General features: G+C 44.0%; 1 protein-coding gene across 1 annotated transcript in view; it reads right to left on the bottom strand.

Moving 5' to 3' along the window:
- pcsk5a (proprotein convertase subtilisin/kexin type 5a) overlaps positions 1-13,729 on the bottom strand; it is a 37,302-nt gene extending 23,573 nt beyond the window's left edge. Inside the window, exons 1-16 of the mRNA XM_029708684.1 lie at positions 13,229-13,729; positions 11,759-11,863; positions 11,272-11,445; positions 10,745-10,888; positions 10,345-10,421; positions 9,953-10,041; positions 7,796-7,968; positions 6,916-7,134; positions 6,451-6,551; positions 6,070-6,173; positions 5,605-5,722; positions 5,067-5,255; positions 2,890-3,026; positions 2,547-2,672; positions 2,138-2,240; positions 1,633-1,823 (exon numbers count right to left, since the gene is read on the bottom strand). Of these exons, the coding sequence (XP_029564544.1) occupies positions 1,633-1,823; positions 2,138-2,240; positions 2,547-2,672; positions 2,890-3,026; positions 5,067-5,255; positions 5,605-5,722; positions 6,070-6,173; positions 6,451-6,551; positions 6,916-7,134; positions 7,796-7,968; positions 9,953-10,041; positions 10,345-10,421; positions 10,745-10,888; positions 11,272-11,445; positions 11,759-11,863; positions 13,229-13,411 (2,233 nt within the window). The 5' untranslated portion in view covers positions 13,412-13,729. The remainder of the gene's footprint in view (positions 1-1,632; positions 1,824-2,137; positions 2,241-2,546; positions 2,673-2,889; positions 3,027-5,066; positions 5,256-5,604; positions 5,723-6,069; positions 6,174-6,450; positions 6,552-6,915; positions 7,135-7,795; positions 7,969-9,952; positions 10,042-10,344; positions 10,422-10,744; positions 10,889-11,271; positions 11,446-11,758; positions 11,864-13,228) is intronic.
- Positions 13,730-13,979: the final 250 nt, after the last annotated feature.

The raw sequence follows: 13,979 nt of genomic DNA, 5'->3' as shown, positions 1-13,979 counted from the left end.
GAGATGATGGGATCATTATTAGACCAAAAGGTGAGGACACAACAGTTCACCTGACAAGTCTGAATCACTGTTGAGTTTATTTCTAGTTCACATTTACTGGACTTTGCCACATTTGTTGATAAAATCTGAAAATATTCTGCATACCTTCAGTAACATGAGAAGAATATTCCTGGAAAATTTGGGGAATTGCAACATAAGACAAATAATTGACAAGGGTTTAAGTGAGAGGTCAAACTGATGTCTCCAAGTGGCCACACACCTCTCCAAAGTGAGCACAGTTCCTGAGCAATTTCTATGCAATTTTTTGATTCAAAGAAGAGTCTTCTACTATAAGGTGCTTTTTTGAGCTCTCCTAGCTGTGCCGTTGAGGAACTACAGCAAGCACACTTGTAGTTGTTTTGGTTGGAACACAATCCTCCATCACCGCCATCACACAATCCAAAAATGGTCCATTATAAATCCCAATCTGGCTCAAGTGGGCATCATTTGAAGGCTTGTTCTATTGCCAACATGACTAGCTAAGTTAGAAAATACGATATTGCAGTGTTAGGCTTTCAAAATGCAATTCAGGGAAACAGATCATCATTTTGGTGTGCATAGAAAGGAGTAGAGTGCATTCAGTTGCGTGATGCAGCAAATTTTCATAACAACAGACGAAAATAGTCGCATTCGGTTCAGAACAACCCAGGGTATAACAACGATATGATATGGAAATGTGAAGTGCACATTTTGATTCACGGGCGTTTGGCTTGCTTGTATGACATCAAAGCAGTATTTATAATAATCCTCAACGTCTCATCTTTCAAAATACATAAAGTCCTCTTAAAATGTACAGAATTTCCCTCACTCAAACAACAAAACATTTGCAAACGCTTTGCCCAAACAGCGGGAGGGATGGGGGCAACTGATGTCACCAGGTTGCTGATGTCATGCAGCCTGTAGTTGTTGTGTTTATGCGTTCTCATAACGACAACAACAAATGTTATATCACTGCGACAACTGTCTACAGACATGTCGATAGACGTAGTATAAACCAGCCTTTAGTCTTGAAATCTTTGGTTGTTTAGTACACGAGTCTATACTTTTATCTAATGTAAAAAACACAATTTCAAATGTTGTCTACATAAGACCGAATCGAGCTGGTTGGTCACATATACTCACCATCAATTTTACAATTGACATGCTGTAAGATTTCAGCTGCCTTATTACTGTAATCATTTTTTAGAACTAGTGGTCAGGGAAAATACGCCTAATTTCCCGGTGTACTGCTCTAATTCATTGTTTTCTCCTTCCCCCTGTGAACGTGCCACAGAGTTAGCTAGCAAGTCTAACGATTCGTCACGATATCACCTTCCATCTACTATAAAGTGTGTCCCTATGTGATGAACACAAAGTGGTTTTGTTTCGCACCTTCAAATTGTGTTCAAGTTTTTAAAATTCAATTTGATATAGATCGATGTGTGTTTGTCGTAGAATGACGATGAATGCCTCACAACGTAGGGGGCAAATCCTGAATTGCATCCTATTCCCTATACAGTGCACTACTTGGACCAAAATTCTATGAGAGTCTAGCCATAAGTAGCGCACTACTTAGGCATTAGGGTGTTATTTGGAACACACCCAGGGACATACCATGGTCCAAGTAATAATTGTCACCACAGCTTGCCGTGCAACTACTGGTTCCCTCGGTCAGGTGGTGTCCAGCGCGACATGTAGTACACTGGTCACTGCGGCTGCCCGTGCAGATTTCACAGGAAGAGAAACACTTCTTACAACGACGCCGGTCGCCCCAGAATCCCACTGGGCACACAGACACACACGTCCTGTAAGAGAGAAAGCACATGCCTTGTTGGTTGGTTGGTTGGATGTTGTTTAGTGCAACACTAGGATTGTCTCCACATGGGACACATACTAAATGTATGTGTTAACTGTGTGTCCTACAGAGTTCAAAGCTGGAAAGCCGGAGGGCTACTGTGAGAAACATCTGTGACTCGATAACAGCCAATTAAATGAGGTTCGTAAGTATGTAATAATGGGCCGCCGGACTATTGCGGCAGCCCATGATTTACAGCACGAGTGGGAGACCTAGTGCAACGTCACTGAATCCAACCTATACATTTAGAGTGAGTAGTCTGACCTGGTGTTGTTCTTGAACTTGAGGAAGAGGTGTAGACATGTGACACACTGCTGGGGGCCTGGTCCCTCACAGCCATCCTCACTGCACTCTGAGTCACATCGACCTGGAAGGAACGAAACAAAACGTAATTTCTCATCATGCATTTTTATAGCCTGGAATAATTCATTTGACAAAGCAAGATAGTCAGAATAGGGAAAGCATCTCTTACAAACACAAAAAGTGGTGGAACCCTTAAGACTTGGTGAAGCCTGAAGACTTAGCTTTGACGTAGGCTACTAATTAAACAAATGGAGCTCGATACAGGCTACAATTAGTAGTTAGATTCCGGTGTCAAAGCTATAAAAGGGTGTGATAATTGTGTGTCGTCTTGTTCCAAAGCTGCTCTGTGACAGCGGGTAAAGTGACTCACCGTTGTATTCCTCAGTGAGGTCACCACCGTCAGTTGGCAGCTCTGCCGAGCGGGCTTGCTCACGCCGCATGGAGTATGGTTGCTCTGAGGTGCCATAAAGCACTAGAGACCACTCTCTTAATTCCCCTGTAAATCAATGGAGAGAGAGGAAGAAAAAAACAACATGTTATCAGGTTTTTGCTAACTACATGACTTAACCAGAATCAACTAGGTCCCCAAGTCTTTCCTGGTCAAGTCACGTGATCAGGAAGAAAAATCAGGACTCCACTCATGCGTAACAGTATTTGATATCTGGTATAATTCTTGTGGTATTGAATGATGGTAAAAGTATAGCATGGCAAACCTGTTTCACTGTTGTCCCTTTGTTGAGAGGGAGTATCCAGGACCTCCAGACTCCACTCTCCTGATGCCTTCTCCCCCCAGCAGTGAGTGGTCATGAACTCCCAGCTCTGGAAGCCCTCAGTGGAGTGGTCAAGAGGCCTGGACCAAAATACAACCACAGTATAATAAACTCGGCAAAAAAAGAAACGTCCTCTCACTGTCAACTGCGTTTATTTTCAGCAAACTTAACATGTGTAAATATTTGTATGAACATAACAAGATTCAACAACTGAGACATAAACTGAACCAAGATCCACAGACATGTGACTAACAGAAATTGAATAATGTGTCCTTGAACAAGGGGGGGGGGGGGTCAAAATCAAAAGTAACAGTCAGTATCTGGTGTGGCCACCAGCTGCATTAAGTATGCAGTGCATCTCCTCCTCATGGACTGCACCAGATTTGCCAGTTCTTGCTGTGAGATGTTAACCCACTCTTCCACCAAGGCATCTGCAAGTTCCTGGACATTTCTGGGGGGAATGGCCCTAGCCCTCTCCCTCTGATCCAACAGGTCCCAGACATGCTCAATGGGATTGAGAGCCGGGCTCTTTGCTGGCCATGGCAGAACACTGACATTCCTGTCTTGCAGGAAATCATGCACAGAACGAGCAGTATGGCTGGTAGCATTGTCATGCTGGAGGGTCATGTCAGGATGAGCCTGCAGGAAGGGTACCACATGAGGGAGGAGGATGTCTTCCCTGTAACGCACAGTGTTGAGATTGCCTGCAATGACAACAAGCTCAGTCCAATGATGCTGTGACACACTGCCCCAGACCATGACGGACCCTCCACCTACAAATCGATCCCGTTCCAGAGTACATGCCTTGGTAAAACGCTCATTCCTTCGACGATAAACGCGGATCCGACCATCACCCCTGGTGAGACAAAACCGCGACTCGTCAGTGAAGAACACTTTCTGCCAGTCCTGTCTGGTCCAGCAACAGTGGACAGCCCAAAGGCAACGTTATTGCCGGAGATGTCTGGTGAGGACCTGCCTTACAACAGGCCTACAAGCCCTCAGTCCAGCCTCTCTCAGTCTATTGCGGACAGTCTGAGCACTGATGGAGGCATTGTAACTCGGGCAGTTGTTGTTGCCATCCTGTACCTGTCCCGCAGGTGTGGTGTTCGGATGTACCGATCCTGTGCAGGTGTTGTTACACGTGGTCTACCACGGCGAGGACGATCAGCTGTCCGTCCTGTCTCCCTGTAGGGCTGTCTTAGGCGCCTCACAGTACAGACATTGCAATTTATTGCCCTGGCCACATCTGCAGTCCTCATGCCTTCTTGCAGCATGCCTGAGGCACGTTCATGGGCATCTTTCTGTTGGTGTTTTTCAGGCAGTAGAAAGGCCTCTTTAGTGTCCTAAGTTTTCATAACTGTGACCTTAATTGCCTGCCGTCTGTAAGCTGTTAGTGTCTTAACGACCGTTCCACAGGTGCATGTTCATTAATGGTTCATTGAACAAGCATGGGAAACAGTGTTTAAACCCTTTACAAAAAAGATCTGTGAAATTATTTGGATTTTTACAAATTATCTTTGAACGACATTGACCACTATGACCAGGACCACAACACAACCATGGTGTAATATAATGCAAATGTGACCCGGAACCAAAATACAACAGGATAGAGCCATGTTACACTGTCATTTCTGGATTCTCTCCATAACCAACGTTTGTCAATACGTTTTCAGACCCAAAATGTCATCCAATGTCCACAATAGTCCACGTCCCATGCCCTCTGTTGTGTAGATCCTACGGTTCCTATTAATTTAGCATTGAGGGATGTATCTGGGATCTACAGCAGATGGCGAGGGATATGGACTTATCTCCACATTAGACCACTTTTTGGGTGAGAAAACTTTGAGGTGAACTATCCCTTTAACTCCCTCAGCACATCAGCCAGTTTCTATCACCAACAAATATTTTGAATTTGTTATGAGTGGGTGAAGCGACCAATCCCACTTGTATTGAGTACTATAGCACAACACCCTTTTCACACTCTCATGCCAACCTGAACCGTACTTTGTTCCTTTTCACATTGTCATTTTCACAGCTCCAGGAACTATGGTGGATGTGTAACCAGGCCAGCGCAATACAGTTCATCTTGTCTTGGCTCAGAAGTGTGAAAAGGGACTTACCTGTTTGCCAGTAGCTGTGACTTGGTCCCAGTGGGTGATGTGAGTGTGATGGAGAGGTCACCTCTGTGACTGTGGGTGATGGTGACATGGATGACTACATGTTCCAGATAAACAATGTGCTGCAGGGGATGAAGGGAGCAGCCGGTGGACTCATACACAGACCTCAGCACAAGGCCTGGAGGAATGGTTCTGTTTTATGAGTGAGAGAGAGAGAGAGAGAGAGAGAGAGAGAGAGAGAGAGAGAGAGAGAGAGAGAGAGAGAGTGTGAGTGAGTGAGTGAGTGAGTGAGTGAGTGAGTGAGTGAGTGAGTGAGTGAGGGAGGGAGGACAGGAGAGCAGAAGAGAGGGAGAGGGGTGAAAGAGAATGTGGGAGAGCGAGTGAGAGGGAAGGACAGAGATACAGAGAAAGAGAGAAAGTACGAGCGAAACACAGAGAAATTGTGAGGAAATTCCCATGCCGATGGATTCTCTGTGGAGATCGATATGCTTCAAAGGGAATAGAGGATTGTGTCCATGGTGGGAAGCAGTCAGTCAAGTACCTGCTCTGTTGGGTGGGAGCCTCCTTACACACATGCTGAGAGGGGACCAGTCTCCATCGCTCAGCCTCCTTCACCATGCTCTCTGCATCCAGCAGCCCAAAGCCATACAGGTGACTCACTGCCAATTCATAATTGAAAGAATGAATGAATGAATGGACAGAAGGAATAACAAATACACTAACAAACACACAAATAAATGAATGGATCAATGTAAGCAAAACTTAAGTAAGCAATCAATGAAGCAATTAGTCGGTCAATCTAGGTAGGAATGTCTTAAATGTGGTTGTTTGTCGTTTGATGTGTAGTGGTAGATAAATAGCTGTTCCCTTGTATGTGTTTTTGAATGTCATTGGAAATTATTATAAATGAAGGAAAGCCCTTTTAGTTTTCTGTAGCCAAGTGTTAAAGAAACACAAACTAATTTGTGAACAGGGTATGGGGAGAAAATTCAATCAAATCAGATACCCCGGTATCCAGCTCCGTTGGTGTGCCAGTCAGGGGAGGTCAGTTGACTGGTCTGTGACGTTCTGACAATAATGTGCTGCACGTCCCTCCAAGTCAGCAGTGGGCTGGATCAGGATCCCACAGACACAAGTTAACAACACTGTATAGCATATTATCTTAGTAATACTACAAAAACATTCTCAATAGCTTATAACTAGGGCCAGGAGTTTTTCTTGACCACGTGACCTGACAAGGAAGAATTTGCAGTCCAAGTTTCAGCCTTTAACTAGGGCCCAGAGTTGTTCCTGGTCAGGTCATGTGGTCAAGAAAACCTCCTTGTTACCTATAATATTATCATGAGATTTAGATATCGGTGATGATATTTCTAGGAAAGTAGGTTACTTGGCCTCCAGGGTGAGTGCGATGACCCCTGCTGCCATTGGAGCGGAGACTGAGGTCCCAGAATGCTCCTTGCTACAGCCTTGTTTCAGGTCCAATGTTACCTGCCAGATAGAAAGTCTTGTTGTGTGACTACAAAATGGTACAGTAGATGTGTTATTATGCCTTATAAACATCATACGGGGCTTTAAAGATACACTCTGTAACTTTCAGGTCATTTAATTTCCCCTGTGACAACTACAAACACATTCTGTCAAGAAGCAAAATAAAAAAAACAAATGGATATATTCACCCCATCCTTTCATTTCACAAACAAGCGCTGCAGCTGAAAAGAGCTGAAGTGGCTGCACATTTAACACGTTTTAAATCTGTCATATGCAGCTATTGTATCAAATCCAATAACGAAGTCAAATCTAAATTTACTCGTCACGTATAGCCGGGTTGGGGCCGATATACAGCTTGACTCACCATCTTGGCTCCCTGTCTGTCGGTGGAGAAGGAGCTGTAGGTGGAGGCCAGTGTCGAGGGGCATGGCTCCAGGTAGTCGGGCCTGGCCCCGCTATGGGTGGTGCTGCTGATGGAGATGGTGTAGATGCTGTTGGTGTAGCCGTCACAGGAGCAGTGATCCCTGCTCCGCCCACCGTTACCCGACGCCCACACGAAGATGGAGCCACGCCCCTTCCTTCCCTGGGGGGGGTTCATGCGAGTAGTAGTTTTGGTCAAATTACCTTCATCAAGGTTTTATAGGATTTGGATTCTAGACACTGATCTAAGGTTGTTCTTGCGTATTCCCCTCACCGTTGGTTTAGATTGGGGGGGTGCAAACTGATCCTAGATCTAAGGGCACCCTTCTCCCCTGTGATTAATGCCAAGCGTGAAGAGTCACTAATGATTCATATTTGTATGTTATTTACATATTGATATGAAGATAAAGATAAGCACTAGAAGTAAACATACAGCCTGAGGCCAAACACTCACACACAGCTTTATTTTCATGACATTTCTGGACTTTTTGTGGAGAAAAATAGTTTAGGATTTTCAATGGTCATTTTCCCTAACCCTGACCTTAACCCCAAAAACCCTAACCCTAAATGTAACCACAAAAACCTAATCCTTAAACTTAAAATAGCAGTTGAACAAATTCAGGACATGGAATAAAGTCCTGACTTTTCGAAATAAAGTCATTGTTTTCCTACCTTGTCAGGACATTCTGTTGTATTGACATTGGGGCCCTGATAAGGTAGGAAAACAAGTATATACACATGTGCACATGCACACACACAGTGGAGAATAAACGTTTTGACTGTACTGATGCAGAGGAGTTAGACAGACACACAGACACACTCACAGTGCGTATGCCGTTGTCTAATGCGAGGCGAGCCAGAGGGCCAGGTCCTTCCACAGTCCTCCCATCATCCTCCGGCCCCCAGCTGGCAGAGTAAATATCAATGTGCTGCTGCCTGAAGCTCAGGGATTGGGCCTCTACTATGTCCGTCACATCTCCGTCCAACATACGAATGCCTGCAGATACGGGAGTGGGATGGACCTTCATAACCTTAGTATTCACTACATAGGATGGATCACCCATAGGAATAGACCGACTAGAATGAGATTATATTGTTATTGGACCGCCTGACTTAGAGACCTTCAGCACCATACAGTATGTATGCATCTTCAATATATATTTAATATTTTTTTAAACTGAACTTGAACTGAATATACACTATTTGTCCATATTTATGGTGCTTGCACCAAGGAGATACATTTTATGATTTTTTTTTAATCGCCTTTTTCTCCTCAATTTCGATTTTGTCTCATCTCTACAACTCCCCAACCGGCTCCGGAGGCGAAGGTCGAGTCATGGGTCCTCCAAAACATGACAGGCCTGACTGCGCATCTTAACTTCTTTGGGATAGGGGGCAGTATTTTCACGGCCGGATAAAAAACGTACCCGATTTAATCTGGTTACTACTCCTGCCCAGAAACTAGAATATGCATATAATTAGTAGATTTGGATAGAAAACACTCTAAAGTTTCTAAAACTGTTTGAATGGTGTCTGTGAGTATAACATAACTCATATGGCAGGCCAAAACCTGAGAAGATTACATACAGGAAGTGCCCTGTCTGACAATTTGTTGTCCTTCTGTTGCATCTCTATCGAAAATACAGCATCTGTGCTGTAACGTGACATTTTCTAAGGCTTCCATTGGCTCTCTAATGCCGCCAGTAAGTGGAATGGGGTGTCTGCTGTCTCTGGGCAAAGAACAGCAGCAGAATTTGTAAGTGGTCAGCCTGGGGACAGTGAGACTGAGATGCGCGTTCACGAGTCTACTCCATTTTAACTATGGATTATTTGGAACCAAAACAACATTTGTTGTTGAAGTAGAAGTCATGGGAGTGCATTCTGACGAAGAACAGCAAAGGTAATCCAATTTTTCTAATAGTAATTCTGAGTTTAGTGAGCCCCAAACTTGGTGGGTGTCAAAATAGCTAGCCATGATGGCCGAGCTATGTACTCAGAATATTGCAAAATGTGCTTTCGCCGAAAAGCTATTTTAAAATCTGACACCGCGATTGCATAAAGGAGTTCTGTATCTATAATTCTTAAAATAATTGTTATGTTTTTTGTGAACGTTTATCATGAGTAATTTAGTAAATTCACCGGAAGTTTTCGGTGGGTATGCTAGTTCTGAACATCACATGCTAATGTGAAAAGCTCTTTTTTGAAAGAAATATGAACTTGATCGAACAAAACATGCATGTATTGTATAACATAATGTCCTAGGAGTGTCATCTGATGAAGATCATCAAAGGTTAGTGCTGCATTTAGCTGTGGTTTGGGTTTATGTGACATATATTCTTGCTTGGAAAATGGCTGTGTGATTATTTGTGTCTATGTACTCTCCTAACATAATCTAATGTTTTGCTTTCGCTGTAAAGCCTTTTTGAAAATCGGACAATGTGGTTAGATTAACGAGAGTCTTATCTTTAAAATGGTGTAAACTAGTTGATTGTTTGAGAAAATTTAATTGTGGTATTTTAGTTGGTTTTGTATTTCGCGCCGTGCGATGCCATTGGCTGTTGGCTAGGGGTTCCACAGGCGGAACGGGGTTCCGCTAGCGGAACGTCTGTCCTCAACAGGTTAACACCCACCAGCTTACTCCGGAAGCCAGGCGCACCAATGTGTCAAAGGAAACACTATTCAACTGATGACCGAAGTCAGCCTGCAGGCGGCCGGCCTGCCACAAGGAGTCGCTAGAGTGCAATGAGCCAAGTATAGCCCCGCTGGCCAAACCCTCCCCTAACCCGGATGACGCTGGGCCAATTGTGCGCCCCCCTATGGGACTCCCAATCACGGCCGGTTGTGATACCGTCCGTGATTGAACCGGGTCTGTAGTATCGCCTCTAGCACTGCGACGCAGTGTCTTAGACTGCTGCGCCACTCGGACGTCCCCTACATTCCATGTTTTTATAAACGGGACTAATAAAGAACTCAAAACTCACCACCTATCCGAGCATTGAAGGCGATTCCAACGGTGCACTGAGAGTTATTTGCTGCCGCGGCAACCATCCCAGCACATTTTGTCCCATGGCTTACCAGAAAAAAAAGGGAATGTATACCACATTAGCTTAGTTTCATATCTATGAGGAGACAGGCTATATGTACAATATCAAACTGGCAAAGAATAGACACATTCAAACAAGTGAATATGCATATTCATATAACATGAACATAATATATGAGTGTATTTGTGGGATTTAAAAAAAAAGTTGCTTCATAAAATGGGCTAAGATTCTGCAAAAAGCTGCAATAAGTAGGGCCTTGAGTATTTCCTGACCACAAAAAACTCACAGCCACAGCTATGAGCAATATGCATATTGAAAATAAGAATAACCTGTTGTCATTGCTGGAGTCGTATCTGGGTGTGGGGTCATCATCATTCCCATTGAAATCATAGCTGGCAAAGGGGTCCTAAGAAACAGCGACACATACAAAAAACTAAAGTCAGTGGCTAATTGGCTTTTAGTGTCTTCCAGTCTAGTCTGGTCTAGCCTATACTCCACCAGTCAGAGCCTATTGACTCACAAATCAACCAGGCGTGTCTGAACACTAAAGCGGACAAGACGTTTAGCCTGTATTTTAATACTCTGCGTTGACCTTTAAAAGCTCCGGGCCAAGAGCTTTGACTGCATATTGTCTCAGCTCTGGACTTTTACATTCGGGACATATGCCAAATTGCTTTTAATAAATGTCCTTGTGAAGTCTTCAGAAGAGACGGTTCCCGAGGCACTTACATAATTTGGCCTGAGATCAGGATGCTCTCTCTCGATGCCGTCATCCAAGACGGACACCACCACTCCCTTCCCTGTGTGTCCTCTCCTCCAGGCCCCCTCGATGTTCATGTAGGAAGGACAGCCCTGGGAGCCCTCACTGCAGTGCTGTTGATGGGGGAGGGGGGATCAGTACATGTCATGTTTACTTGTTTATTTGGATCATTAGCTGTTACTTCAGTAATAGTTATAACTACAAGGCGTCCTCGCAAAGCACAATACAAAACAATGGGGCAAATGTGGGTAATGCACACACACCTGTAGCATGTTTGACCCTGTTTAAATATACCTTTTAAACTCATCCATCCTTCCTTCCTTGAGGTAATCACTGATCTGTTTCGCGCTTACAATGCTCTCATCAATCATGTCATGTCGGATTAGTGGGTACCTCAAGGTAAGAGAAAGGATGCATTTAAAAAAAAAGTGTTGGAACGCGGCCATTACTGTATGTCTTCAGTGCAGTTGTACCCTCTCAGCTGAGAGATACTCACAATGTACCACAAGCTGCACCACTGGGGGTCATTGAAAACCAGTGTCTGGGTCTGGTTAGGTTGGACGGGGCCTGGGTGAATGTGTTTCGTCCGAACGTCAATGGAGTAGATGTGACTGGCTCTGGAGTTCCTCTTAGTCCTCCAATGGACCACCTGCTGCTGCACCCACTCCACCTGCAGAGGAATGGAGGTTATAGGACTCCTAGTGTAGGCTACTTACAGTAGTATGAAATGCACACTTTAGACAGTACAAGGTGGAGTTTTACATGTTTGCTGAGTCTGCTGAATCCTGTACAGGTAAAATGATATTCATATAGATTAATTTGTTTTTACGTCAATTGAGTATGTCTTTTGTGTGTGCATGTGTGTGCGTGACTGCTTGCTTGTGTGTGTGCTCGTTCATGTGTGTGTGTGCAGCATGTCATGCAGCTAATAAATGATATAGGAGGGTATCAATAACACCTCCAATGGGATCAAGTTACTCTACCTTGGTCTCCTTGGCGATGAGGTCGGTAAAGTCTTTGTTGGACAACGTGGACCGCTCCACCGTCCCACTGTGGCGGAAACTATAAAAGTTGTTCAAGTCTCCAATCTGCGCAAAGTAGGAAACACATTTTTTTATTTATTTAACTACGCAAGCCAGTTAAGAACAAATTCTTATTTACAATGACGGCCTACCAGGGAACAGTGGGTTAACTGCCTTATTCAGGGGCAGAATGACAGATTTTTACCTTGTCAGCTCAGGGATTTGACCCAGCAACCTTTTGGTTACTGGCCCAATGCTCTAAACACTAGCCTACCTGCCGTGTATAATCGTGTATATGTATCCTAACGAGATCTGCCGCTTGTTCAACTGTGTCCCCATGTCTAAATGGCTGATAAATAATGAAGCTGTCATTGACATCAGTCATTGAGAAGGTTACTTTACACCCCTACTAGACTTTCAGGCCAGGGCAACCTGAACCCCAGGTACCGAGCCATGGGCCGGGCTATACCCTGTGGGCACACTCCTTTCTGACACCCAGGTTTATCATAATACCACCATTATGTATGTGTGCCTGGACCTGAACAGAATGGAACTTAGGCTAGGCTACACAAAACAGACCATGTTTCCATCAGGGCGCTAATAGAGGGAAAGGACAAAACAGTAAGAGTAGTGCTTTGGCTATTCTATTTAGGACCATACTGCTGTTGTAATCCATGAGTGGAAATGATGACTCCTTGGTCCCAATTCAAACTATCATACATCGACCTACTGAGTTGTGAGGTCACTGAACTCAATCTTCTCCTTGAACCAGGATGGCAAATTGTTGCGTGAGCCTTCCTTTCAGCTCTGAAAAGATGTAGGCCTAGGTCATATGAAAATAGGGCTTTTGGCCTGAATCTTCTGATAAGGAAGATAGTCTGATGTGGGTGCTCACTACAAGGTCAATGACTTGGCTAATTTGATATGGGGGCCACATGACTGTTTGAAGTCTCAGACACGAATCTGATGTCTGCCCCAGCCAAACAACCATGAATGATTCAGATCCAATCCAGCATTTCATGCAAAAAGCTTGTCATCCACATGGGATAGAAAACGTCTTTCATCCAAAAATAGGCATACTTTAAAGGAAACAGCTAATAAAAAATAGACATAGGCTATGTATCAAAATGCTGGGTCGATGGACACATTTGACAAAGGTAATGATGTGCGCACGAGTCAAGTTAGACATCATGTTTAGGCCGAAGAATAGCGGACTAAACTCCACGGTGAATTTAAATTCTGTCACCAGGAGTTTAGTCCGTTAGCCAAAGAGAAGTTTAGTGGGCCTTGGCTATAGACCGGTGTAACGTTTTTCCCCATATATTTGCATTGCAGTCGATTCATGAATGCTAACTTTGTCTCTGCAAAAGAAACATTATGCCACAGTAGAAAAAGTAGAATGATCACATGCAACTTTTGAGGAGAATTTACCTGACCCAAATTGTGAAATCCATATTTCTCCGCTATACCGTCTGCAGAGGCGGGTGCCCCATTTATCCTGACCGCCCAGTCATTTGTGTATATTAACGGTTGACAGAGTGGCACGAGACTCCCCATCCAAAGAAACGCGGAAAGAACCACCATTCCGGTTGAAAGAGGTACATTCCGTGTCATTTCGCTCAGAAGTTTTTACAAAAGTTTTCTCTCGGACTCCCTTTCACCGTCTGAAGCGCCTTCACATAGCGAGGAAGTTGTCATTTACTGAGATAGACCTATGTTCGGGAAAAAAAGAAGAATATTATCCGTGAATGACTGCGTTCAAAAACGTGTCCTGCAGAAAAAATGACATTTCCCTGTTGAAATCTACCAGTGAGGACCAACTTCATTTAGAATGCAGACTAGCCTAGATATCAGATTGCCATCTTCAGTGACCCCGTAGTATCTCCTTTCAGTCACTCCTTGGTGACACAAATCAAATAGGCCTATTATTGGTCAAACTGTAGGCCTATATTGCACAATGTTTACAAAGTGATTTGATTGACAAAAATGATATCATTTACAAATACTTGACGCATCAGTAGTAATGGCCTAGTCTATGAAGGATTTACTGACTGAGACATGTTGACTGTGTAGCTCAGTTGGTAGAGCATGGTGTTTGCAACGCCAGGGTTGTGGGTTCGATCCCCACGGGGTACCAATAGTGGGACATTTTTTTATGAAATGTATGCATTCACAACTGTAA

This window comes from Salmo trutta, chromosome 23 (genome assembly GCF_901001165.1).
Source record: "Salmo trutta chromosome 23, fSalTru1.1, whole genome shotgun sequence".
Classification (NCBI taxonomy): Eukaryota; Metazoa; Chordata; class Actinopteri; order Salmoniformes; family Salmonidae; genus Salmo; species Salmo trutta.
The sequence above is the reverse complement of the archived record's forward strand: the minus strand, read 5'-3'. Positions and strand labels throughout refer to the sequence as shown.